Here is a 25,096-nt window from a genome sequence, read left to right as displayed (position 1 = left end):
AACCCCAACCAGAAATCAAAAAATTCAAGTAATAACTGGAATAGGTATAAACAGATATTTTACAAGTCGTAAATAAACGACAAGCGGAATTATAAGTCGTCATTGGGAGATTAGTGTACCTATTATCTTGCAATCCCCGCTGTCTATACACCCGCCGCTCAAAAAAAAATAAAAAATAAAAAATAAAAAAAGAGAGACCAAATGTTTTAGTTTGATTTAGTGCGTCGCGTCGATTGTTGTATTCCGTCCATTGCAGCACAAAAGGCCAAATTTTGTTTTGTTATTTACATCAGGGATGTCGGAATTTTTTTCATAGCAAAAAAAAAAATTTTTTTTTTTTTTTTTTTTTTTTTTTTTTTGTTTAGAAATCGCGAAAATGATGGGTAAACGCAAAAGAGTTGCGTTTTCAGTTAAACAAAAACTTGAAATAATTCAAGAGTTTGAAAACGGTGCATCTGTTAAATCTCTAAGGAATCATTATAATAAGGATATATCAAAATGGCCAAACATTAACAAGTATCGCGCGGAATTCAGATTTGTCAATAATAATATAGTAACAATATGTTTTAGTCATTCCCGAGTTACGGAAAACTCGACGAAGTAAGAAGTCCTGGAACGTATCTCTTACGTATGTCGGGGACTTCTGTATTTTTGGATTAACGGGGAAATCGATTATCCGGGATTTGTTTTTAACCATCTATCCCGGAAAATCGAGAGTCTACTGTAGTTATAAGATTGGTATCACATTATGTATATCTCATACTGTGAATACCTTCACGAGTTGCCATGACATTGCACTACCTCGAATAAGTAACTCTTCACCATAGCAGAAGACTATTGTTACTTATTCTCAGCGGATGCCACCACCCAGACGGCCGTTTCGGAGCTGACTGGCTCCTCTTCGGTCCCCAATCAGCTCCGAAACGGTATCGTCTGGGTGGTGGCATCCGCTGAGAATAAGTAACAATAGTCTTTTCCTATGGTGAAGAGTTACTTATTCGAGGTAGTGCAATGGAAACTCGTTGTGAAGGTATTCACAATATGAGATATACATAATGATGCCAATCTTAGCTATTTAGCAGTTAGCTGATCTGATGCATTTGCACTAACTTGTAAGCATGTCAGAACTTCAATTAATAAGACAAATTCCGATTTCAAGTCACACAGAGCGACGTATTTCTGAAATCAGAAAGGATTTTGAGATGAATTTAAAAATACTCAACAATTTTTTTCCGTCATACCTCTGGAACGAAAGTTGGTTATGCTTTACAAAAGTAATGTCCTGATTATGAAAATATCAGTCTTTTACTTCTGTCACGTCTACATCAAAAGATATAGGCATTTTTTAAATTCCTTGTTTTTATACAATATCAGCATACATGGTTGTAATTATTACACACAATATACGTTACTTAGACATGTTTCCCACTCAATGATTTCCTTTTATACTCCAGATTGCTTTACCGTTTAAGGAACCAACAGTAATCTCCCATCATAGCAGAGGCCCAGCGACCTTGGTATCGTTTTTCCATTGCAGATACGTCCTGGTGGAAGCGCTTTCCTTGTTCAACACTGACATCTAAGTTTTTAGGAAAGGAATCCAGATGAGAATGAAAGAAATGCATTTTCAATGACATTCGGCACCCCATGTTCTTGTAACATTTCAGCAAGTTTGTCACCAGTTGCTCATAGTTCTCTTCTTTTCTCTTTCAGAGGTATCCATGTACCCACAGCCCTGAAAGATCTCCATGCAGCCAGTTCAACGTCATTCAGGTTTCTTTGAAATTCTTCATCTTTTAGGAGCTTTCTTATTTGAGGACCTATGAAAATTCCTTCCTTCAGCTTTGCATGACATAAATTTGGAAACATTTTCAGTAAATATGCGAATCCTCTGCTTTCTTTATCCAGTGCCTTAGTGAAATCCTTAATCAGTCCAAGCTTGAAGTGTAAAGGAGGAAGAAAAACCTTTTGTGCATCAACCAATGGAACATACTTTACATTGCTTTTGCCGGGAATATATTCATCTCTATTATCGCAGTGTTGTACGACGCAGTGTTCGGCGGTTGCACGACTATCCCACAAACGCAGGAAACAACAGTATTTAGTGAAATCACTTTTCAACCCAACAAGCAGTCCAATCACTTTGAGATCACCAGAAATATTCCAACCATAGTCATTGTAACGTAGAGCAGCAAGAATCTGGGATATACTATCGTGTTTCTTTCAGGCCAAAAACAACATGAACAATAGGAATTGATGGTAAAGTATTTCCATTATGAAGCAATACTGCTTTCAAACTTAGCTTTGACGGATCAATGAACAAACACCATTCAAAGATATTGTGATCAATGTTCAGTTCGTGCATAAGACCAACGACGTTTTTGCAGACATGTTTTCCATTGCAAAATATCTTGAAACTCTTCATTTTGCTTACTGTGTTTTGTAATGTTTGTACCTTTGCGAGTAAGTTCCACTGTTGTCTGGATCCGAGTAATTCAGCCTTCTCTTTGGGTAAGCCCAAGTCTCTAATCAAGTCACTTAATTCTTCATGTTCAATGTCGTGTGGGGCCTTTTCTTTTTCTGGCTCGTAGTCCAAATCATGTGAAGTACATGGTTCCGCGCCATCTGCTAAAACGATTTCTTCTGTAGCTTCATCACTACTTCCAATACCCCAAGATTTTGATGGCACAGGTACTGGCAGTTCTTTATCGTGTGGCATTGGCCTAATTGCTGATGGGGTATTTGATGCAGTGCTTGCTCTTTTTGGAAATACCTTTTATTTTTGTCATGCAGAAATAGCAGTCGTCGAAATGATTCTTGGGCTCGCGCCACACCATAGGGACAGCAAAAGGTAATGCTCTCAGCTTGCCATATAACCACAGCCTTAAGTTCATTGTACAAGTAATACAACAGATTTTTTTTTTTTTTTTTTTTTTTTGTAGTTGTTGGCGCACCGGCTTCTGTGGCCATAATGCACCTCCCAAGGTTTTTGCAGTACTTTGATCCAAACCCGAGGCGGGATTCGAACCCGCGACCTTTGGGTTGCCAGGCAGGCACTTTACCCACCTGGCTAGCCCGGTCGGCAAAACAAACAGTTAAGTGGAGCCCAATTTTTTTCTTGGTCACCAATCTTGCAGCCGAAGTACAATGAATATGCAACTTTTGTGACATTGTATATTTTCTTCCTGAGTTTTTGGGGTTAGCAGAAGTTGTTTGAGTGATTGACGCAAGTTCTGTGCTTTGTCTTCTCCATTTTAACAATGCATTAACCTAAAAACCGTAAAAGCAATCGGTAAATTCTTGTAGCGTAGTTTATCATAGGGTAAGAAGTAATTCGTGTAACAAAATTAATAAAAATACTGACGTGTCTGGAAAAGTGCATCAAAATGAAAATATACTATATTGCAAGAACAGTAATGATGTACTTGCTTAACTTTTAGCCCAATAAACAAAACCAACCAAAAGTTAATAAGTTTACAAATTGTATTTCAAACAATAATGATATCTTTGTACAGAATCCAGTATTTGTATTTTCATCTTAAAACTGAGACGTGATAGGAAATTTTTATGATTGATTTTAAATTCTATACATAAAACTTGACCAGAAACAACCATTGATTTGCTGGAGGTAAAAATCATGTTGGGTAGCAAAAATTTAAAAACCTGTATAGCAATCAGTTTAGCTCTTGACGAAAAAAACAGATGCAACTCGAGGTGTCGATATCAAGAAAGAACTTGATACGATATTGGTAAATGCCGCTATACCTCTAAAAATCTTTTAAGTGCGGCAACTGATGGAGCATCTGTTAAGTGCTCCATCAGGTGTTAGGTAAAATATTAGGCAATTTAGGTGAAAATGTAGGTCTTGTTAGTCTCTTAAAAAGAGATCCAAGAATTCCGGAGTTTCTGCCTGTTCATTGCATCATTTACCATGAACATCTCGTAGCTAAACATTTCGAATATGATAATATTATAAAAACAGTTCCACAAATTGTCAATTGTATTAGCAGAAATGCAAAGAACTATTGCCAATTTAAAAATTTCCTTGAAGAACTGAATATTAAAAACTAATGACATGTCATTTTACTGTCTTGCGAGTTGGCAATCAACCTACAATGTCTTAAGCCGGTTTGTTGAATTATTCTAATCTACCGCCAATTTCCTTAAAGAAAAGGAAAATTTCTAACTAAAGGGAAAGGATAACATTATTTTTGAGCTCGCTCAGACGATTTTCATCATCTAAAAAAAAAAAATAAAAATAAAAATAACAAAATAAAATAAATAATAAACCTGATTATATATATATAACTTTTGGACGATTTAAAGAAGTTCAAATCTTGTATTCTCTCATTCGAAATTGATGTAATCTGTACCAGTTTTCCAATTTCCAAAACCTTGCTTCCTGAAACATCTGCTGGAGAAATGGAATTACGAGCAACACAAAATGCAATTGAATTCTGTGAGCTTATTCCAGAATCGTTGTTGACTGATTTCAATTTTCGGTACAATGTACTGGTGTGAATCGCTCTACTCGACAATGAAATTCCTAAAATCGAAACACCGTGCTCAGTTAACAAGCCAACATCTATTAGAGCCAATTCGTACTATGCTCAAACTAGGAACAGGATTTCAAGTCGTCACGATCAAGATGCTGTTTGTTTTGTTGTTTGTTATTTGGTTTTTAGGAGCATTAGGAACTAAGGCCATATTGCTCCGGGGATATGCGGTGGTCATTCCCTGACCTTTCCACATCCTCCGTATTTGGTGGTCAAGGGCTCGAACCCCGGTATAATCAAGAAGCGTGTACTACGCACTGCTGCTCCTGCCCACCTGTCTACGGAGGCGCCTGATCAAGATGCAAACACAGTCTCTATCAGCAAGCAGTTCGATTATAATTTCGTTAATTAAAAATAAAAAATAAGATTAATATATGAATGCAAAATAAAAATATATATTGAAATTATTAATTTTGATTAATCAGATCGCATCTGATTGTTATTCTCGAACCTCGCAGGTTATGATATGAGGATCCTAACAAAGTTTGGCCATCCATGGTAAACAGCTTTAATAGTAGTTGATAACTTTACTCTCGCACGTGTTGTTCCGCTATAGCATGCGTCTAAGTCATCAATATGAACTGCTCCATTATGAACGATTCAAGGCCAAAGTTCTTGATACCACGAAAACTGTACCGGTTCAACGGTACAGTTTTCAACGGAGAAAACTTTTCTTTTAAGGCAGATGCCAATAATAATACGTGGCTTTTAATTTACTATTGTTGAAATTCTTACTATCAAATCAAACCAAATTATTTTTGCCTGCTTAAAAATAGAACATGCTACTGTTTTTACAAAGAGGATGTATAGAATAGCCTTAAATTTATCCTCATAGTGGCGCTATTGTAGTCCATTTAAAATGCGTATTAAAAACAACATGGAAGTAAACACTATGTAGGAAACAGTTGCCATAATATTTACAATCAAAGAGGTTCAGGCACCTCGTAGATCTGCTGCATCTGAAAAAGCACATCAATCATAGCAACATCACCACGTGAGGCGACCGCTCCGATAGAAGTGTCCAGGACTGAACCCTTAGTGGTTGAGCAAAAAAACGCAATAGCTGGGATTGGACAAAATGTACCCAGTGAAATGGAGTCCATAAAAACATTATCAATGTGGAACTAGCAGTAGTGTCGTGGGCGGCTAAACAAGTAAAATTCTATCTATGCGATTCACCTTGTAAGAACTTTGGTGATGATATGGGCAATAAGGTATCAATCTGCGAATGGTTTCAGGAAAATGAATGTCGTTCGACACTGTTTAGCGATGAAGCACCTTTTTATCACGATGGTCACATCAGACATAACCAGATATCGGGCCGATAAAAAGCCAGTGTTAACACATTCAACACGATCCCAAAACAATGGAGTGGATAAAACCGGTCCGTTTCCCAGAAGTAATAGGGCAGTTATTTTAAAATAATTTTTAAAATTTTTTATTACAAATTATTTTTTATTGTGACAATTAATTGATATTTGATTTTAAAACTACGGAGCATGTTAATTACCAACGATACACAAATACAGAACGTGTCTTTATCGTGAAGGCATTTTATAAAACGGAAATCAAAACTGAGACTTGCCACCGTTTTTTTAGAGTAGTTTGACCTGGTGACAAAACGAGACATGGCGGTTAACGTCATCAAGCGCTTTGAAGCCACGGGTTCAGTTAATGATTAACTGGCAAGATCTGGAAGATCAAGGTCCATCTGCACAGAAGAATACAAGCGGGTTGTTGAAGCTTCTTTCCTCCAAAGCCCAAAAAAGTCTATCAGGCGAGCTCAACAAGAACTTAACACTTCAAGACCATCCATTCAGAGGATACCTCCCGAGCTCAACTTGAAACAATATCATTCACATTTGCTTCACACTATGACTGAGGATAATCAAGTTCTGCGCGTGAAGTTTTGCTAAACTTTTAGAAGAAAATGTCGGCAAACTTTGAATGGTCATGTCAATCGGCACAATAGTGTTTATTAGTCAAGTGAAAATCCGCACGTTCAAATTACAAAGAATGTCAATACCCCAGGTGTCACCGTTTGAATTGGGATTTGTGCTGCAGGTCTCGTGGGTTCGTTCTTTTTTAACAGACCACGACAGGCGTTATGTGGCCATGTAAACAACGAATTTTTTCTAGCTGTAGCTAACCGGCCTATTTTGGACGAAATGTGGTACCAGCATGATGGAGCTCCACCCCATTACAGTGCCATAGAGCGCAACTGGCTAGATGAACATTTCCTCAGTAGTGGATTGCACAACATGGATCAATTAATTACACTGCGCCATCGACAGGTTTTACTACTCCGGATTTCTTCCTCTGCGGTTCTAAAAAAGCAGTTTACGCTCAGAAACGCAGGAATATCCAGCAAATTGTTGATGTCTGCAAAGATATTAGTGAACAGTTTTGTTGGAAGGTGTGCTACTATGAGAAATAAAGTTGAAAAATGTACTGAAGTGAATGAACAGCACTTTGAACAACTGTTGTAATAAATTGTTTGTTTTGTGTCTAAGTTTTAAGTAAAAACTGTAGTGACCACTAGTTGTTGTACAAGTAATAATAACAAAAAAATTAAAATAACTACCCTATTACTTCTGGAATACCCTGTTTAGATGATTAGTGTAAATTAATAGCCTTACCTTGGGCTGTTAGGGAGCTGTTAGGGAGCCCAAGGTAAGGCTATTAATTTACACTAATCATCTAAACAGGGTATTCCAGAAGTAATAGGGTAGTTATTTTAATTTTTTTGTTATTATTACTTGTACAACAACTAGTGGTCACTACAGTTTTCACTTAAAACTAACAATATCATTAACAGAGATTGTAAACAGCAATAGACTAAAGCTGATCCCCGAGGAACGCCCATATCACAGCGCAGCGCAGCGCAGCAAAGAGGAAAGCTCCAAGTTATTTTAAATTATAAGAAATCAGTTTCTTAAAAAGCATTGTAGATCCAAACACTCCGTATTGACCAAGTTTTCCGAAAAGTAGTTCTACGCTGACACTCAGAAGGCTTTAACCCTGGCAAATGAACATTAATAACCTTCTAAATACTCGAAAAATAAATATAATGGCCTATGATTATAAGAGAGGATCTGCCTCCATTATCAGCGCAAAAAAAAAAAAAAAATAAATAAATAAAATAAAATAAAATAAAATAATAAATAATCAGTAACGAACCCGGCAGTTGAATTTTGCAACTAGGGTAATCATAAATTCCACATAAATGAAAGCTGCAATTAGGCAAGAAAACAGCCAGATCTGTTAATTAGAATTGTCAAACTGATAACGCTGCCAATTAGATTACTGCACATCAATCAGAATATGTAAAAATATAATAAACCACTTTTTTTTTTTTTTCAATTAAAGAAATTATATTATGCAGTTTGACGATTCTACTGTAGTTTTTATAATAGAACATTGTCGTTTCTGAATTGCAAGTTGGTAATTAACATCACTGTTGGCATATTATTATAATGTATTTATTTTGCCAAATATTTTGTTAATATCATGTCAACTACCAAACTTTAACCTGGAATTATGTAAGGCAGATTTCACTTAATTAATAAATATTCCGTAATTTTGTTTCTTTGAATTCTTTTTATTTATTTATTTTTTTTCCCTAAAAAAATTGAATGCATATCTGCAGTTTCAGTAGGCTCTTTGGCGACCCAATGGTCGCAGTCCCCGAAAACTAAGCTACACAAGAGAGAGATCTTTATACATAAATTTAACCCATCTTGGGAAGACGGCAGGCACCGATTCACAGGTCATTACCGCGATACAAAGAAGTTCTGTGAAGTGGGTACACCCATTATTACTAAGTACAGTACACGTTTGATTTCTACGATAAAGCTTAAAGGTGAACTCTTGCAAACATTTTTCAATAATTCGAATATTATAAATATAACAACAATTATAAGAATAATTTACTCTTATATAAACATAATACCGAAATATTTTATTTGATATTAGTTTAAAAAAAAAAAAAAAAACCCAGAAAATATGAAAAGTAACACCAATGGAACAAAGTCAATTTGCGGCACCTAGCAATACTTCCTCGATTACACAAGGTAAAAATCGGACCAAAAAAAAAAAATACGTTGAATCCGTAAAGGTACTATATTTATTTCCATTTTGTAACGTCACAGACAAGACCGTGAATTTTTCTAGAAACAACATTTACACCTTTGGCTTTATGCTTACTAAGGTCATTTGTTCAGTAATCCTTCAGTTTTATTACTGTACGTTTATTTTTGATATTCTTTTCCAACTTTTATTATTATTATTGGATACGCGTCCGGCTGTTATATTAAAACGTAAAAGGACTGTTCTACTGAAAGAACTTCGGCTCATATTTATTGAGTCTCTACTCGACTAGATGGATTAACAAGGTGATGCCATTCTCGCTGACAAAATGATACTTAGAAATTTAAATATCATTCGAAGGAGGGTGAAACCATGAGGAAAAGCGAACTCATTATTATTCCTTATTCAAAAAATAATACACACGTATTAAATTTCATGTCAAACATTCTCATGCTGTAGTATACCTTTATATGAAAAGTATGTATGTAAATATTTTTTCAAGTTTAAGAATTTTCTCTTAAACTTGAAAAAAAAAAAAAATTTTGGGAATTATCTGGGAAAATTTATTTCCCCCCCCCCCAAATTGGATAATAAGAAGATCAGTGAAATGCTAAAAAGGTCATATTACAATGCATTGGCTTTTTATAATTCATCGCATTACAAAAGGAAGCAGAAAGACGACTGGCTAATTTCTAGAGCTGTTCGCGATGTGTTAACTTTTCTGACTAAAATGATATGCATATTATGACTGATTCATAGTTTATCTCTTGAGTGTGTGTATCTTATGATAAAAGTGGAGGACCGTCCCGATAATTTCGTCAGTCACTTTACAGGGTGTGTCAGGGAAGCTATACTCAAAACAGGTGGAGGGAGGCAAGGTAATTTTAAAGTCACGTGGGCGTAAAGTATGCGCGTCGCACATTAACACCATTATGTCAACTAAAAATTCGGGATCAGGTTCTTCATGTGTTGAAAAGTGGGAGGGGGGGGGGATATGGAACATCTTTGATACCGGACACCTTAGCAACAGTGCCAAGAACAATTTAGCGATCCGACAAAGTCAGGGTCATCATCTTTTATAATAAATGGAACAACATTCAAGATTCAGGATTTAAAACTTCCCAATGCAAGTTGCGTAACACGCTAAAGAAAACGATTAGACATGGTATTTGAACTCCTTTCTACAATAATAAATACTGAGGGCTACGATATATTATATATAAATCCGTATTTGGACCTTTGTCAAAAATTTAACTAAAAGGGTGTATATTGATCGTCCGCTGTAGCAACTGTTAATATCGGGCGAAGCCTGTCTACAGGCTACGCAAATAGCTATGCAAACAAGCACATCCACCCGTATACTGGGTGGATCAACTCTGTTTAAAAAATCCGTTTACTCCACTTATAATTAAAATCCTTTCAAGTTCCATCATCAGCAGAAGACGATTTTTCTTCAATGGCAAGAGGGCCAAATCCTAAAACGAGGCTTTTTTTTTATTTTTTTATTTAAGAATGCTAAGCATTTACACACACACACAATCCTAAAAAATAAACAAGAGGATATTTCTTTCAATACAAGTAGTGCCATCCAACTAGTGACTTTTCTAGATCAAATATAAAAGTCCCATATTGTGTGTAAATAAACCAAGTATGCAATGTAATTCTGAATATAGCTTGGCACTAACTGCATCGGACAAAATCTGAATCAGGTGGGCAAAAGTTTATGGAATGCAAAACATCAATAAAGTTTGGAGGGAGAATAATACACATCCTAAACAAGCCAAAAAGAGCGTTTTGGCGTCAAAACTTATAGGCAAACACACCTTCACAGCTCATTACCACAAGAAAGACAAAAGCAATCATTTAAATGCTACAAACTAAAAATGAATATCTGAAACAATTACTGAATCTACCTATAGATTTTCCCGTTATTGCAGTACACACATTTCTCTCTCAGAATGTCTAACTCTCATTTTATTCATTATTTATTATTACTTTTTTTTCATATGATAGTCCCATAATCTGTTATATATATATATATATATATATATATATATATGCATTATCAAAACCATTCTTAAATATGTTTGTTCACGGCTTTTGCCTCTACAAAGACAAATAAATCATATATCATTCGACAAGTTTCAACCAGGATTCGAATTTATGGTACACTGCTCGACAAAATTAACAGAACAAAATGTTTTTCATGAATATTTTATTGTGAACAGTGTTGCCGAAGGCGAATATTTAATATAATAAGCATACAGTACTGGCATGCAAATTCCGAGAAGAGAAATCATTATAACACCTTACAGAGCCGCACATTATGCAAATTATTCATTCCTATAAAAACACGGGTTGTGACCACATCATTTCATTCCTGTTTTTTGGCTTGCTCAGTGGGATAGTCACATCTCCAGTACTCAAGATTGCAAGTCATCGTCGCTTATATGATACTTTGAGGTGCCGGGCAGTTGCATGTGGCACGTTGGCTTAATATGTCACGCAGTCTCTGAGCTACGGAAGCAGTTTCAGGAAACAGGAACCACTACAAGAGGAGATGACCGAGGTCAGTCGAGGGCTACGTCAACTAGAATAGACAGTTATCTGGCTCTAACAGCAAGACGGAACCCTACGATGTGATGTACATTAACTGTCTCTTTTGAGGTTGCTGCGGCCACAGGTAAAAACATTTCCAACTGGACTGTGTTAAGAATGCTCAATTCAAGTGGATTCTAAGCAAGGAAGCCAGTGGTTTGTATCTCATTAACCGGTTTCGACGAGTTCTACGATGGTTTCGGGTTCATGAGATTATTATTTAACAATAAATAATCTCATTAATCCGAAACCAGTGGAGATGGGAGAACCCCTGGTGCCGTCAGCCAATTAACACACTAACCCGAAACCATCGCAGAGCCCGTCGAAACTGGTGCCATGAACATGTGACTTGGAGCCGACAAATGAGATACAGCTCAGTTCTCTGATGAGTTCCGTTTTAGTCTACAAACTGATTCTAGAAGTTATTTCATCAGCAGACACCGAGGAATGCGGTACCGCCCTTTCATCAGAGAAAGGGACACTTACGATGGGGGCGGTGTTCTTGTGTGGGGCAAAATAATGATGAACGGCCGCACCCCTGTTCATGTTTTTTATAGGGGGCACCGTAACTGCGCAGAGGTACCGAGAACAGATCCTCGAACCCTACGTTCGACTTTTTAGGGGTGCGGTTAGCCTAGATTTTCTTTTCATGCACGACAACGCCGCTGCACATAGCTCACGTGGTGGAAATATCTTGAAACTGAAGATATCCCACGACTGCCGTGGTCAGCACGATGACACACTTAAACGTCGCATAGGCGTCGCATTTCACGCCGACAGCCAACTCCTCGGTCACTTGGTGGGCTAAGGTCTGAGCTGGTGGAAGAATGGGATTTGTTGCCACAGAATCTTATAGTCACCCTTATAGAGGGCATGCTTCTTCCCTGCCAGGCTTGTTTAGCCGTTGGATACGCCGTAGTGATGTCATGTAATCATATTATTTACATTCTTATACAACCCCTATAAATGTCCCTTATACCTGTCCGAAGTTTCTCGCTGTCTCCTCATTTCATCGTTATTCTGCGGTGCACCACCATACCAAATTTTGTTCCGCTTCATCGCAAGCTGCATGGGTGACACCACATTTTCTACGATTCTGTTAATTTTGTCGAGCAGTGTAGTAACTGGAATTTAATGAATTAATTTTTAAATACGAAATTAAGTAATTGTGCATCTGCGCAAATAACTGGCATTGTAAGTTAGGATATTAGAAGTACATACATGACAGTTGTGCCAGCAGGGCAACGGATAAAATCGCTTGTGTGTTTTTATTTACTTCAGGTACGTCGTGTTCAAATATGCATATAGGAGGATGTAAAAAAAAAAAAAAAAAAAAAATATATGATTCTTTTGTTACTAAAATTCAACGAATGATATGAGAGATACAAATTAAAACACACGTTACCGGGATGGAAATTTACTGATTAAATAAACTAACCACTGAATGTTAACTGAACCTTATTTTTGACCTTCATATTAAATCCGTAGCCGAGTGGTCAGGAGAGACAGCCCACACGCTCATTGAGTAAACCGGGGTTGTCGATCTGCCAACCCGCACTGGACCAGCGTGGCAGATTATGGTCTGTTTCCCTCAACATCAATTGTTGAGAAGGCTTCCATCCTGCAGTGGCTTGATAATGGCTGCAGTTAATCTTTTTACCTTTTATTAAACAGCTTTGTTTAATTTATTTTCAAATCTATAGAACAGGAGCACACCATATGCGCAAATCGAATAGAGAAATCAGTAACTGCATGCAAATTGAATTATGTTTGCTTAACAAAGAAAAACTACTTGAATTAAATAAAATTAGATTGCTACAAGTTTTTAGATGCTGCAGGTTGTAAATTTTACAAAGCATATGATAATCGTCTAGGCTTCGGAAAATTTGGTCAAGATCTAGGCGCTACATATGAAAACTTAGATGTCCACGGGGGAGGGGAGACGGCATACTAAAAAAAAAAAAAGCAAATTCTTTCCAAAAGTAGCCACTGTCAATTAGCCTCATGTTACATTCAAGTCCACTGATAATCACACTCTGTGAAAATTAAAACCTGAACTTCTTTACATTAGTTACTTTTATCTATATGTTAAATCACAAATGATAAATTAAATAATACCAGCGTATCAATAAATCAATATATACAGTCATCTAATTCAGGCATGGTCAGAAAGCGAACAGTAGGGTACTTCCGATTTTTACGCTATATACATTAGCCATTAAAGATACTAAAAATAAAGTCAGTCCCTCGGTTATCTTCGGAGAAGAAAATTAGCTTCGTGGAGATGTTCCGTGATCTTAATCGATTTTCATATACCATTTTTAACATAAAAAAAGTTATCTAGAATAAAGTTCAAAATCACTCACTTGTGTTTCCAATATTGTGAGAAGGCCTTAAATTGGAAGACTGCAATCCGTATGCATCGTTAGTAGAATCTACAGGAGAAATGCCGTCGATGAAATCAATAGGAGAAATAGGACTATTAAGAAGTCCAAAGTCATCAATAAGCGATGCTTCGGATGGATATTCAAAAGTGAAGGTTGCACTGTCGTCGAACTGTATCCTAAGCTAGAAAATACAAGAAAAATTAATTAATTAAACATATCATACAGAAAGGAACAACACTTTCTGTTCTTATAAAAAAAAAAAAAAAAAAAGACATGAATAATGACTGACGTATTCAGAACAGATTCATGGATGAACACAGCTAATAGAGTACTGTATTATGTATGAACAACGAAATTAAAAAATAAAAGAATATATTCCGATTTTTATTGTGAAATAGCTAAAACTGCTGAGAATTTAATGAACTACAGTAACTATGAATTACAACTAAAAAAAAAAAATCATAACCATATACAATCCAGTCAGGGATGCTTATGCTTGGGAGTATGGTGATATGAACAAAATATATTTTCATATATTGTTTAGTTTTACAGACATAAAGAAAATCTGAAATTGAAAATAAAAACTATTATACTAAAATTAAAAATATTATTATACCTTTAGAAGTAAGGGATATATCCCCTCCCTCAAGCCCTTTGTGTAAAAGCCTAGTCGGCATTATACATCGCAGTCTGCAACTCCTTTGGAGAGGTCTGGGTTGGATTCTCGTCAACGACTGGAGGGTTTCAAAGTCCTCTTTATTCAAGGCTAGTCAGCCGATTTTAGATGGAGGTTGTAAGGTTTTTTTCACACAGATCGGCCCATGAATGTACACATCCAGGTATCATCGTAAGGGGCAGGTTTTTTTTTTTTTTTTTTATATAGACCTAAGAACACTTATACGCATGGTTAAGGAGGGGCATATGCCCCTCTGCACCCCCTGAATATGTTCCTGCACTCATCTACAGACAAAATACACTTAGGGGCGCATGGCTGGGGCCATTAATAACTATTTTTAATTAAGTAAAATAAACATATATTTATTTATTTATATCCCCCATGTCCTTCTTTAGAAATCGGAAAAGTGAATGGGCCGTTAATGTGAAAAATGGTTGAAATTATCACTACTTCCCTTTTCGAAAGGTTATCAAACTTTCGGTTATAGGGAATATATTTTCGGCTATTCCCTTTTTCAAAAACCGGTAAGTGGATGAATCGTTAATGTAGATCATTTTTATAATTATTAAAGTATTATCAATGATTATACGAAAATTCGCCACCATGTTTTTATATCCGAGTCACTAAAAAATATACTGTATATGAAAATATACTGTACACAAAGTCCCCATAATCTGGTCGTAAACTATCTATAATTAATTGTGCAGTTGCGTAAACCACCCTTTATAGCAATACGCCATAATAGCCTAACAAATGCACCATCCTCCAGTTTTAATTTATACTGAAGCATCTGCACTTTAGTTAGGTAAAAATTGAAGAGAATAATCGCAAGCAATTTTCCTGGTCGCAAAAAACTATGCTATAACTTTTCCTCTTCCGCTTACCCTATCAATAATTTCAACATTAATCTTAGGCAATCACATTTCGTGAATAAGATAATTTTCTTTGCACACGAACATAATGATTACTAGAAATATCCGGGTTGAAATCTGAATCTACAAAACGGAAACAGCGTAATCTTGTAAACCATCGTCCATAGTCATATTTTGTACAAAAGAGAAATAACCTTTTAAAGAGGTTGATGACATGTTATTCTATGATTTTTGGGGCTGAAATCTGTACACAAGTAATGGTTTACGCAGGCTTAAAAGAACGAGGTGTGCAACTCCTGAACGTTATCACACAAGTTCCTTGATTGTCTCTTAACGTAGGTTTCAGTTTTGCATAAAGTTTGTCCGATAATCGCCTTATGTTAACGATATAATGCCCAATAAATAAACAGTAGCAGTAAAAGTGGTGCAACAGAAGTTACGCAACAGTAAAGAACTTGCAGCTTTGTCATTTGCATTTTTAGAACAGTACTAATACAGGCCTTCCACTTATACTGAAGGGAGGAAAAATCTTTTGAGTTAAATGATACGATAAACGTTAAGCTTTATAAGACATTGCTACAGTTTAGTTAGTGTCTTATAGAAGTCAACATGCAAAATTGTTGACAAAAATCCAAGAAGCCATTTTGCGAGATTTACTGCTCTAGTCACATTAGCTTGCGTCACTACTTCCGCATTTTTAAATACACTCGCATTTTAACTATGCAAAAAGAAAACAAGATTGTATGAATTATAGAATAATAATAATATATGCTTCTCAGTTGATATTTCTTACTCCGATTTGTTCAAAATTCTTAATCAGAAGAAGTCTGTATTGAACACCAGACCTTATTCGATCCTCATGAGTCGGAAAGCATTTTGTAGTTAACGTAACCTGCGATTCGAATCAGAAAAGGCACGACCAGTAGTAAAGAAAACTGATAACTCTCACGAATGCTAAAAAAAAAAAAAAAAAAAAAAAAAAAAAACGTCGGAAACCTATGCATTAACAGTGGGACCCTGATTATCTGGGGTGAACGGAACGAAATTTCCTCAGATAACAGAAGATTTAGATAATCAAAACCGTGCTCCTTCGTCATTTTATAAAAGGTTTGGGATTTAATTATTACCTACATATAAATTAATTTTTGTTTCACTGCAGCATAGTATTGTGGAAATATACAGTATAGCCTATGTATTAAAAATTTAATAAGAAAAAACAAATTGCAAATGGCCTATTGATATCTCGTTGTGATAACTTTTTTTTTTTTTTTACATTAAGCTGTGTTCCAGTTATTACGCTTCCCAAAATGTTATGATGATCACTGCTGATTATAAGTTCGAGCATAGTCGTAATTAATCGTGTCATCCCAGTGAGTATATCTGCAAGCACTGGATAAACTTTTGACAAAATTATATTTAATCTTGTTTTTGTTGACAAATATCGTTGTACTGGTTGGAAGTGATATTGACTCATTAGTCCCGCTCATTGCTGTGCAAACAATTCCGAGACCGGTATAACTGGCTGTCTTGAAATCTTTCAGAGACTTCGGTTGGTAGAAGTTCAGATAATAGAGGTCCTACGGTATTATTATATTCTTTTTACTGCTGAAATAATGAAGCAAAAAAAAAAAAAAAAAAAAATCGGACTAAGAGAAATGCTGCAATTATTACTTCTTTGTCTATCCGTCTGCATGTAATAACACTTCCCAGTGGATGGATTTTAACGAAATTTTATTTTTCGCTCCGTAAGAAAGATTTGTCGACCCTTCTACGTTTCATTAAAATCACACCAATGAAGAATTCCAGCAATTATTATTTTATTTAGAATATATATCACATGAGCTATCCATATACTGTAGGTGAAGCACAGGATATTATGCTTGCTGATATACGCAAAAACGAAAAATTTTTTTTCTGTTCGCGCATAAATAGTGCATTTTGCTGTGAATCGTTAACGTTTGCTTGCGTATGAAATAAAATGCTCTGCGCACATTAGTAAATACTTTTTTTTTTTGTAATGAACTTATATTTTGCAGCAGGTGCAAACCCCAGCAGCTGATTTTTGCTAAACCGCATAACAAAATTTTAATCGATAGATTTTAGCTGCAGCTGAAATCCACTGCCTTAGTGCGTGCATTGAATTCTTTTAAAGAGCAGAAAATTTTTTTTTTTTTTTTGTATTGTATCTTATGTAAGGTGGCCCCTAAACATTAGTTAATCTCCACCATGGTTCCATGTGATGATATACAAAACTCTGTACAATGGCCAGAAATGCGTGCAGTACTATGTTCGCTTAGTGTGTGTGTTGTTTAGTTGTTTCTGGCCGCTTAGCTACCAGGAGGCAGCGATCACCAGGAAGGCTGCTTCCCAGTACCCGTCCACGCCACGAGGAGACGGACCCAGCTATACACGTACTAAACTAAATGTAATATTTTCAGTACCTATACGAAGAAGCGCAAGTCCTATGGTTGTAGCAGTCTCCCATAATCACGTACGGTGGTGAATACCACAAAGGGGCAGAACAAGTCTGTTAAATAGACTGCCCAAACCACCTTATGATGGTGGCGCCGCTACCCTACTAACCACCTTCCCTCTAGAGTAAAGTCCGCAACGAAACGCTGCGGAGTTTAGTCTACGCGCGTCCCTAGCCCTATCAAAATTTCGTCTACCTCTCGTCGCGAAGGGGGGCTTGTCTGTTTTGAGGAGAAACCCGGAGTCAATTCCGGTGGAAAATCTCACGACCACGGTTTGAGACCGCCAAACTCGATGCTGAATGGAAAACCCCTGGGAAAATTCCCTTAAGGACAGCAGCTGGAATCGAACCTCGACCAGCTTTTCAGCAAGCCGGTAGCATTGCCACAAGGCTACCATGGTCCCGTATGCTATTGTAGGTGAAGCTTTAATTTCAGTATTTTACATCACATTTCTCACCAGTTGCGTGGGTAGTGACGTGATTGCTAAACTTCAGTTACATGCCATTGTTAGGTGACGCTATAGATGTTTTCAAATAAAAAAAAAAATAAAAAAAGTTTCCTTAGTTGCGGCACTTGCCAAAAATGTTTGGGCTTTATTTTCGGTTGTATTATTTATGACGCCAACGGCCCGCTTTCGCAACATTATTAAAACCTATTATGCAGAGTTCAATTTATTTGATCATTTCTTTTACTGCAGTATAAAGCTATTAAACCACTAATTAACAACGTTCTAAAAGTAAACCATTCTAATCCTATCTTTCATTATGTAGAGAGTTTATACTGAAATAGTTGTGTAATTGTTTTAGCCTTCTTTGTAAATAGTTGTATAATTACAATTTTTGTCTCCGTTAGCAACCAATCAAGACAGGTTTTAGCTTAGAACATGAAAAGAAAGAACTACCCGTAATTGTTGATCGTGATATATCTGATTACCGTAATACAGATTCTGAAATTCAAATGCGTTTGTATTATCCGAATTGCATTCAGTTAAATAAGACAAACCTTTCCAGCTTTGATGGAAATTATACTGTAAGGCAGTGTTTCTCATGCTTACAATAATCGCACACAAGCTTCTCGGGAATTGTGTGTGTGTGGGGGGGGGGGTTAGTTTTAACTCAATTACACCACAGCAGAGTTCATTCACAGAAAGGGGAGACAGCAAGCAGTAAACAAACTAATACCTGCTACCCATAGCTAACTAATAAAACTGCTACCCATCATCAGACTAAATATGGTCTGATGATGGGTAGCAGTAAAGTACCTGAAACGTTACCTTAATGTATAGTAGTTTAGGCAATAGCTTAATAAACTATATTATTAATTTCACGTGGTATAAGAGTGGTAATATATTGAGTTAATCTTATCAAGTGATTATTTCCCACAGATGTCCGATAAAACGTTTTATATGTAAACAACACACAGTGAGTTAATAGTATAGTTAAAAAAAAAAAAAAAAAAAAATAGATGAAAGAGGGAGAAAGAATAAAACCCGAAAAAACACGGATTATATATAGCTCTATCAACTTTCATGATCCAATGAATTGAAACTGTGATTCTAATAGATTACAGTTTTACACACTGCAACGTATAAAGGGTTCGGGTTTAAGTTTTGATTCGATAAAGCGGCTGATTAAATTAACCAATGGTTCCTATAAGAGGAACCACTGTATTAAATTTTAATGAATTGTTTTCTGCAGCTAAAAATAAATAAATAAATAAATAAATAAATAATAAGCAAAATAAAGAATTCTGGGAAACACTTACTGCTGTAAAGAATCGCAATCGGCAGAGGTAACGGGATCGTGTGTAAGGGGGGAGCGAAAGAAGGTCAAATGTAGAACGGGTGGGAAGTATATCCCTTGGCCGTGTGAACAAGTATGACACAATTATTTTCGACAAACTCAGAGAATGCATACTATTTTAACAAGCCCTAATGAGCGAACGCCCAGTGATTTTTTTGCATACAAGGCATAAACTAAATGACTTTTTTTTTTCTTTTTTCTTTTTTTTTTTTTTTCACAAAATGAGAAAGTTAATTATGTGCAATGAGTTGGGCTGAAATCAACGTTTCCAATATACTACTTACTATCTGGAGTATTAAAAACACATGCTTTATAAGCATAAGGATGTGGGTTAGGAAGTACGCGAGTTAGGGAAATCGAGCCCTTAAAATAGAAAATTCACTTCCGGATGGTTAAGTATGCCACTAGGTTAGAAGTGGTTTGTTCCACAAGACAGCTTCCAGTTTACCCATTACTACGGAATTCCGTAAATTGCATAGTGTTTGTTGATTTTCTTATTCTTTGTGTAAACTACTTATTACCGTGAGAGAGAGAGAGAGAGAGAGACGTCAGCTGTTATCAATGTCATGTTTATACATACTTAGGTCAAGTGTTCTATTTCAATTTGTTTAACGCAAAAACGAGTTGGTTTTGGGCAAATAAACGCATAACCAGTTCATAGCAAAAGTACTTTAATATGATCTAAATTCAAACCAACGCGTTTCTCTTTTTCTTTAATTAAGCGTGTTAGCATATATGCGTAAAGCATCTATTTGTTCATCGGGTCTATCCGTCCGTCCGTCCGCGGGTAATAACCGGACTGCTAGTGGATGGATTTTCACAAAAGTTTATATTTGGTTATTTTATTGTCGGGTCCCAAATTTCATTTAAACCAGACCGATATATGCATGCTATTGCATCTATCGGTATTTATTATACTCTTTACTTCATACATATCACATAAGCTATCCATATATTGTAGATGAAGCATTGTATACAGTACTACGTTTGACCGTGCGTTGATTAAATGGGCAATATGGTGGATGCACAGAAAATGTTGTCGTTCGCGCATAGGTGTTGCTTTTGATTTTTTTTTTTTTTTTTTTTTTTTATAAACCATGAATTATTACTATTTAATAACGTCTGACGTGTAACGTAAGACTTTTTAACCCAACTTTTATTATTATTTTTTTTACCTTGCAGTTCTACACAAGATGTACAACTCTAAATAGTGTGTTAATCTAGCATATGCAATAATAATAATTCATTTAAAAATCCAGGGGAAAAAATATTTCATAATAGCAAAGAAATGGGAGCAGAAGTATGCTATTAATTTTTTACTGCTGTTGTTCACTTTTAGGTGCAACAGCGACTTGGGTCATATTGCGCCATTGTGCATTATGTCTGTTTCCGGTAAGGTTTGCATGTTGTGCGACTGAAAAACAACTCACATGTTGAAACACTGCTCCATCCGCGTGAGATCGGATAACTACAGCCTCGATTGAAGAGACCTTTAGAAATTCGTCCAGTCGTCGACGGGACTCTGATCCATACTTCTCCAAAGGGGCGACAAGTGGCGAAGCCAGAATACTGTTACCAGGGGCGTTCTTAGGGTATGTGGCGCCCCTTTAAAATTTTCTTCATTTCAGTTAATTTCAGATTTTCAAGAGCCCCTTGAACGTTTGTGCCTGGGTGCAGTTCACCCCCGGGACGGTCCGCCCCTGACTGTTACTGAAGACATTTTTTACTGCAAGTAGAGCAGGTCTGTGTGTATCATGTCTGTAGAAACACATGTTCGGGCGCAAGTTAAAAATTAAATTATCTTTATAGCTGCTAAGTACAGTTCAAGTATTAGGAACAATAATACACATCAAGGCGACATTGGCAGGAGTTTTACATTAAGGCAACAAATGATACATGTGATTAAAAATGGGGTAAAGGAAAAGTTACATAGGAAATTATAAATTAAACAAAAATTAAAAAGCATACATAAAAAATAATGAAATAGGAAATTATATTAAAATATGAATATCGTAGCACAAATCAAGAACAATTAAAAACAATGACAGGGAAGTTGAATCAAAATCAAACCATGAATTTTGATCAAACAAACGCAAATGAAAAAAAATTGTTGTTGACGCTCAAAAACAGTGCAGTATGGATTGGAGAGTTAGATGGCTGGTGTCGATGTTTAGTAAATCTGGCACAGTTTAAGCCACAAGATTTGGTGGAAAAAAATCATTCCAGTAGAACAGATGCGATGCACTCCAGGAGAATGCAACGGTATTTGTCACTGGTAGCCATTTTCTGGAGATTTAATTTTTAATTTCAATACGCAGCAGTCCTGTATTTTAGGTTTCAGACAGTTGTACAGTATTTGAGGTTAGTGGGGGGATCAGAACTCGAGGATGGCGGAGGGCTGTACCACTGACAGAAATCCCAGATGTTGGGGGCGTTTATCGCTCCTGTGAATATTTTTACCAGTCATTGAACGCCTGATGTCAATTAACTTTGGGAGCCTGGGTACATACACCGTTGAGCTAAAACATTATGACCAGCGAGTCGTTATGCAAATCGAAGCAAATGCAGGTGAACTACAGCCCGTGCGCAGGGTGGAACACGGTACAAAAAACACCTGATATGAACTCCGTTAATCAGTGTTACTATAATTTTTCAGATGGGAAAGGCAGCAGACTTAAGCAAGTTTGACAAAGACCAAATTGTAATGGCCAGACGACTGGGTCAGAGCATATCCGAAACGGCACGCTGGTGGGATGCTCACGGTCAGCCGTGGATAGCACCTACGAAAAGTGGTCCGAGGTGTTTATTATTATTATTATTATTATTATGTCTAAGGTGGCACCTAGACTTCCGTCTATCTCCGCCTGATAAAGTTGACTTTGTGCAGAACCTCTGCAAAATAGACCTGTATGGAAGGTCTCTTCGCCATCAGGGAGAAGCTGTCACCTGCACAGCCGCTCCCCGTTGGCGAATAGACCCTAAGGGCCGCCCATATTCACTTGGTGCTGGGCCTGGTCTTCTATTTTAAGTGCCTCATGCACAAAAATCCCGCACTCACCGGAAGTAGTGCTATACCGGTGGGTGCCAGCAATCCCGCTCCCAGGCTGCCCACACCTGAGAGCCAGCAAAAAAAAAAAAAAATAAATAAAAAAAAAAAAAAAATAAATAAATAAATAAAATACATATATACACACACACAATATACACAAACTAAAAGAAAAAAAAAAAAACAGAAATAATCAAAATGTATATAACCAAATCTTAATTAGTAATCATTCGATTATTCCAATGTCTTCTCCGTTGAAAAACAGTTACACAGAACTCTTGCAGTGCTTGAAATTTATCCTGATTAGCAATAAGGTCACTTTCACAGCCTCTAACTAAATTTCCAATCTTCACTTTTAGCCTTTCTCTATGTTCAACATACAAACTACAGTCATATAATAAATGACTCCAAGTCTCAGGTTGACCACAAGTGCATAAAGGAGAGCTGACTAGACCAAAGTAATGTAGTTTAAAATTTAATGAGCCATGGCCAGTTAAAATAAACGATGTTACCATAGAAGGAAAAAACCATTTGTTGTTACTATCATAAGTAAATTTAACTGTTGGAATAAACAATCTAGTCACCTCCCCAGTTGCACTAAGATCCCATCTCTGTTGCCACATACCAATCAACTGTGTTAGAACATTTTTCTTAGCTTTAGCTATCTCTATAGTGACATCCGATGTGATATTCATGAAAGAAACCACATTGCCTTTTTTTAAGTAATAACAAAGGGCCCGATACACAATGTACAAGTCTAGAGGCAAATGCCCGGCCAAAACCTGCAATAGCATTCGTTGAAACTGTTCTGCACAAATTAGAAATAACGTAAAGCATTGAGCGCTGAATCGATAACAATTTCTGTTTAAATTTAACGTTAGTAACTCTGAAGTACCATACTGATGCTCCGTACGCAACTATGGGTAAGAAGACTGCCTTGTAGTATAAATTTAAAACTTTCCTTTTCAACCCCCAATCTGACCGTGTTAATCGAATTATTGCTGCACTAAATTTTTTAATTTTTTCGTGTAAGTAATTTAAATGTGGGAAAAACGATAATCTGTCATCAATTCTTATACCTAGATATTTCACCTCAGATACTAGGGGAATCTGCCTCCCCTTAATTAAAGCTTTTGGCGGTCGCGCATAATTTAGTTTCCCCTTAAGAAGCATCATAACAGTTTTAGTTGTAGATATCAATAGTTTGTGCAGATCAGCCCACGACACTAGACTTTCTAATACCTGGGCCACTCTTATTTCTAGCACAGCCCTGGATTTACCAGTAATACATAAAACCAAATCATCTGCATAAGCAATCTTATGCAGATTTTCAATTGATTGTTCTAGCCATAAATTAAGTACTAAGTTCCAAAAAAAGTGGGCCCAATACAGACCCCTGAGGACACCCTCTCGAAAGATTCCTATTAAACTGTAGATGCTTAGCTTTCAGTATAATTTTCCTACAATACAAATAACTCTGTATCGTCCTATACAATAAGTCTGGACATTGCATACCCCTTAATGCAGACAGAATACTCTGATGCCACACCATGTCAAAAGCTCCAGTAAAATCTATAAAGATGGCTAACACATACTTATCCTCTGCCTGGTTGGTGAAATTCATGAGATCATTAATGGCATCCTCCGTAGAATGCCCTCTCTTGAAACCATACTGATAAGGCAGGGTCAAACCATTTTTATCCATGACTTGGTTCAATCTTAAAAATAACAATCTTTCAAAAACTTTTCCAAGATTGGCCAATAACAAAATTGGTCTATAACCTCTTGGGTCATTTGGTTTTTTACCCGGCTTAACTAACAGCTTGATCAAACCAACTTTCCAGATCCCAGGAAAGGTACCTTGAAGTAAGCATTTATTATACAAGTTTAACAAGATGTTAGGATAAAGCTCAATCATTTTAAGAACAGCGATATTCTCTACTAAATCGATTCCTGGGGCTTTGGAAATGTTAATTTTCTTAGAAACGGCTCTCAATTCCTCTAAAGTAAATAAGCTACTATCAACAGACCCAACGTAAGTTACATTAGAGTCCTTGATGCCTTCTTGCTCTGTTGTCTCCCCGCCTTCTTCCTCATGAGGAAACAACTCCGATGTTATTGCCTGCACTGTTGTAATCCAATCAGTTGTTTCCACTCCATTGACGATTACGGTATTCATTATCTCTCCAGGTCTTACTTTATTCATACATAGTTTATAAATTAATCCCCAAGGATCTGTATTGCCCACACTAGTAACTAGATTTCTCCAAGCCTTTAATTTACTCTCATAAATAGCCCTATAATAAATTTTCTTTTTATTCCTATAACATGCGTGATAAAATTGAGCCTCATTCAGCCCCCACCGCCTATACCTCTGATATGCCTTCCTACATAAAAATACTTCTTTCCTTAACCTGGATAATTCCGCATTCCACCAATTAACAACTCGCCTCTTAACTCGTTGTCTTCTTGAGGCACAACTGAGGGCTCTAAGCAATGAAGACTGAACGAAAGCAGCATACTCACAAGCATTTAAAAAATTCAAATTAACCATATTGTCTCCTGAAAAATCTCAAGCCACTGACCGTGCAAAACT

The 25,096-nt window shown here is 36.5% G+C and overlaps 1 protein-coding gene across 2 annotated transcripts in view; it reads right to left on the bottom strand.

Moving 5' to 3' along the window:
* Positions 1-25,096, bottom strand: part of LOC150087345 (uncharacterized) — a 184,697-nt gene that overhangs the window by 59,807 nt on the left and 99,794 nt on the right. For both annotated transcript variants that reach the window (XM_090371145.1, XM_090371146.1), the window contains exon 2: positions 13,610-13,811. In XM_090371145.1, coding sequence (XP_090227271.1) covers positions 13,610-13,811 — 202 coding nt within the window. The remainder of the gene's footprint in view (positions 1-13,609; positions 13,812-25,096) is intronic.

Source organism: Mastigoproctus giganteus, chromosome 4 (genome assembly GCF_048544385.1).
Source record: "Mastigoproctus giganteus isolate SK-2022 chromosome 4, ASM4854438v1, whole genome shotgun sequence".
Taxonomy (NCBI): Eukaryota; Metazoa; Arthropoda; class Arachnida; order Uropygi; family Thelyphonidae; genus Mastigoproctus; species Mastigoproctus giganteus.
This window is presented reverse-complemented; position numbering and strand designations above follow the sequence as displayed.